Source organism: Macrobrachium nipponense, chromosome 13, assembly GCF_015104395.2.
Source record: "Macrobrachium nipponense isolate FS-2020 chromosome 13, ASM1510439v2, whole genome shotgun sequence".
In the NCBI taxonomy this organism is placed as follows: domain Eukaryota; kingdom Metazoa; phylum Arthropoda; class Malacostraca; order Decapoda; family Palaemonidae; genus Macrobrachium; species Macrobrachium nipponense.
The window spans coordinates 4,715,017-4,719,483 of NC_087206.1; the positions used below are offsets into that span (position 1 = coordinate 4,715,017).

Consider the following 4,467-nt stretch of genomic DNA (forward strand, 5'->3'; position numbering starts at 1 on the left):
TAAATAAGAGTAAATAATTATTGAAAGGCATGTTAATATTTTGATCATTTTCTTCACCAAGTAAGTAGTTGAGAATGAAGGATTATTGGAAGCCAGGTTAAGATATTTTAATATTTTTCCAGTCAATTAAGTAACTGAGAATGAAGGGTTATTGGAAGATATGTTAAGATTTCTTAATAAGTTTTATAGTCAAGTAAGTAAATTAGATTGAATAATTATATGAGGATATGTCAAGATCTTTTAATATTTTTTCTAGTCAAGTAAGTAGATGAAGGGTCACTGGAAGGTATGTTAAGATATTTTAATAAGTTTCTTAACCAAATAAATCAATTACAATGAAGGAAACGCATAGATATAAAAGTTTAACTTCTGCTGGTATCGTTACGATCGATGTATGAGAGGTTAGATGTGCAGCATAGAAGGGACAGAATAAAACAACAACAAAAAAGCAGCCTCATATAAATATGGAAGCAACCAGGTGTGTCAATTCTGGCAAAAGTTGCCAGGAAAAAAAATAGGAGAAGCTGGGGAAACGTATGAGGAAACCCGATCTGAAAGCCTCTTTTTGACGGCGGAAGGAGAAGAGAAAGAAGAAGGCGAAGAGGCATCTGGCAACTATACCACTTTCCAGCCCGCTGCCAGACTGGATGGAAGCAGAGCCATCTGAACGCAGAGGAGGGCGCCTCTGGAATAGCAGGCCAGCTAGCCAGCCAGGCAGCCACCTAGCCAGTGCCGTTCGAAAGCTCAGAGGGAACGGTCGTGTGTGTTTTTCCTGGTCGCTTGATCGAAACATTTTCATTCCACTTTCCACGGAAACTCGACAAACGTGTGGTTATCTGTGTCCTAATTCGAATTTGTCTCCTATCTAGGATCAAGCTGCTCCGAGGTATATAACGAAGAAAGCGCTGTAAATATAAAGGAGAAGAAACAAGTAACGAAGAAGTTTAAACAGTGGAAATTTAGTACATGTTTGCTCAGCAGAAAGCCCGTAGATGGTTTATGTACCCAAAATGATGATGGATGGTCGGGACGAAATTTGAATAGCGTAACTATTTCGTGAAAGAATTTAATGCGATGTTAGATATTTGCTCATTACGAATCAAGTCAGTAGAAGAACGTATAAAGTAAAGAAAATATTGTAAAACTTTATTACTTTTGAATACGTTACTTTTGGCATTTTTAAAGGCAAGAGTGGTTATTCATACAAACACGGACTTGGAGATAGAGCATTTTCTCTTATTGCGCTGCAAGTTCTTTGCATAATCTTGTTTATTTAGTGTGGAGAAAAGGAAATAAACTTACAGGAATATATATAAACAATAAACAATTACCTCGATTTCCTTATGCTAAGTGTGAAAATAATTAAGCACTCAGATACTCAGGTGTCATAAGTCTGTGAGTTCTCAAATCTACGAAAAAAAAAGTCCAGTTTTTTCTTAGACGTTTAGAACTTCACACGTGTGTTTATGAACCATTAAAGACCTTATCTCCTTCAGGACGACATTTCAAGACTTGAAAGGCTACAATACACTCTAGCCCTTATCTCAAGACAAATAAGATAATGAAAAGTCTGATTATTTTAGATTCGTAGGAGAGCTTCACAGGTGTTAGTATCAGCCAGCATAGAACTTATCCCCTTCAAGACTTTGTCAGACTGAAAGGCTGACGTAAAGTCTAGCCCCGTTCTCAAAGCTCAAAAAACTACAAAAAGTCCTTTTTTTTCTAATATAGACTTTTAGTAGAGCTGGACGTGTGTATGTTTGTAAGTAATAACAATCACAGACCTTGTCCAATTCAAGACTTTATAAGACTGAAAGGCTGACGTCAATTCTAGCCCAGTTCTCAAGGCTAAAATAAGATAACAATAAGTCTTGGAAAAGAAACAATAACCCAGCAAAGACTTTATCCCCCATCAAGACATCTTCCGAGACTTAAAGACTGAAAAGTTTGACGACGACCACGAAAGGAGTTCCTAAAAAAAAAAAAAAAAAAATCCGAACCTGCCCAAAAGCTGGAGTTGGTCGCTGACGACCAATTAACACCTACTCTTCCGCCCACCAACGCCCATCCAGACGTCCAGGAAACTTTTTTTTTTGGGGGGAGTGGCGTAAGAGGAAGGTCCTAAATTAGATGGCGCCTAAAATGATGTCCTTAGCCCACAGCTTCTACTGCTGCTGTTTCTGCTACTTCGTCGGGGTATTCCTCGTCAGAGGTAATTAAGTAATTACTCGGGAGGTGCATCATGTTGCATTTAGTTTATGTTAGGTGTGTGGGTGTATATATAGTAAGTCTATGTCTATATGTATATGTATGTATGTATATATATGTGTGTGTCTATGTAAATTATATATATAGTATATATATATATATATATATATATATATATATATATATATATATATATATATATATACACACACATATATATATATATTATATATATATATATATATATATATATATATATATATATATATATATATATATATCCCCATTGCCTGTGAGTGTCCTTTGTGTCGTCTCAGTCTAGAATTAATTTTAAATTTTTGTTATAACTTAAAGAACATTAATCATAAAACTTATAATGTTAATTACCCTAATAACTGTTTATCATAATACTTCGTCTATATGTGAAAGTGATACTAAATGGAATATGCCACGAAATTATAGGGGCATTTCACGCTTATAATATAATTGTATGCAAAAATAACCTTAATATATGTAAATGATAGCAATGATAATTCCAATTATTATAATTATCGGTACCCATTTATTCGTACCCGCTAACACAACTTTTTTTACATATTTTTATGGCAATTGGAAAACGGTAATGGAATTGCTATTGATGAGGAAATCGATGTATATTAGAATTAAGAAATATTTCGATAATAAATAAACGCTATCGCTCAGTGTCTCTCCTTGGAGAAGAACCAAGGTAATGGAGGAGTGTAATATTCTAAGTTAAACAATAATAATAATAATAATAATAATAATAATAATAATAATAATAATAATAAATAAAGTATTACAGCTTAGCCTAATCATTTTTAATATCTCTGTAGTTTTATATTTCGGTAATTTAGATATATTTTTATCGTTTTTATTTATGAATTCGATCTTTTTTTTTGATAACTGATTTCTTTCGATGCCCCTGTGGTAGGCTTGTAACATTATGAACAAGGTTCAACTTCTGAATAATAATATAATAATAATAATAATAATAATAATAATAATAATAATAATAATAATAATAATAATAATAATAATAATAATACACATTTTGAAGGAAAACTAATTATAGATTTCGCACCACTGAAGGAGAACATTTTTACTCTCCTTCATTTGGTTCCTGATCTGGGTTTTGTCGGGGATAGGGGGGTTGGGGAGGGCGTTTTGCAGTGAACCGGGTGGATCTTTGGAAACCTTCTACAACATCCTTTACTTGTGTTTTTTCTTTAGTTTCACATTCGAAGTTGTCGAAGCCCATTTAAGAATATGCATTTGAACCAAAGATTGTCCAAGGGAGAAGATACAAGAATATCATTATAGTCGTGATATTTTCCTTTCAAAGGAACAAAGACACATACACAATGTGATTTGGAGTCGCACACACTACATACATACATACATACATACATACATACATCAGAATCTTACCTTCATTCTCAATCGAAATAACCATTAATTAATATTATATTCACTTCGGCATGTTTAGATTTTTCTCATTTTTCCTGAAATGAGAGGTGAAGGCTAATATGTCGTAAGCATCTAAACCTTGTTAGGCGTTGGGACCATGTACAAAGATATATATATATATATATATATATATATATATATATATATATAGTATATATATATATATATATATATATATATATATATCTGTTTACGCTGTGGTACTTATCAATTTTTCTTCTTCTTCTTCTTCTTCTTATTTTTTGCGTAATTGCATTTGCAGGTTTTACTTAAATTTCTCATCCTATGTTTGTCTATCCAGTGCGTGGTACTGCTACTGTTTATGATGCGGCATCGTAATCTCTCCTAGCTCCATTTTTGGCGACCTGTTGTATTTGCCATTGTAGTTTATCCACAGTATCATAAAAATGTGCCGTATATCCATACGAAATTTCCACCAAAGCTTCAGAAATTTGTACGGAAATATACCACAGGTGTGGCAGGACCGAGGAATCTTTTGGAGAAACCCTTTGGGCAACTCTTTGAAGAAAGATCTGCATGTGACACCCTAATTAAAGGAGTGTAATGCAGTTTCCCTAACCGCGAAGCTTAACTACGATTCTCTAAATAGAGGCAGTTTAGATAAACATCTTCAGATCTACACTTATACCTTTTCCGCAGTATTCTTTATTCTCCAGACAGGAGATGCATTTTCTCCAGTATCCTAAATCATAATGTATATTTATACAATTGCTCACCTTCCTTATTTTACAGTATCATAAACGTAAACGA

At 33.5% G+C, this 4,467-nt stretch overlaps 1 protein-coding gene across 1 annotated transcript in view; it reads left to right on the plus strand.

Moving 5' to 3' along the window:
* The first annotated feature begins 677 nt into the window (after nt 1–677).
* Nucleotides 678–4,467, plus strand: part of LOC135225602 (uncharacterized) — a 43,255-nt gene continuing 39,465 nt past the window's right edge. Inside the window, exon 1 of the mRNA XM_064264898.1 lies at nt 678–2,212. Coding sequence (XP_064120968.1) covers nt 2,131–2,212 — 82 coding nt within the window. The 5' untranslated portion in view covers nt 678–2,130. The remainder of the gene's footprint in view (nt 2,213–4,467) is intronic.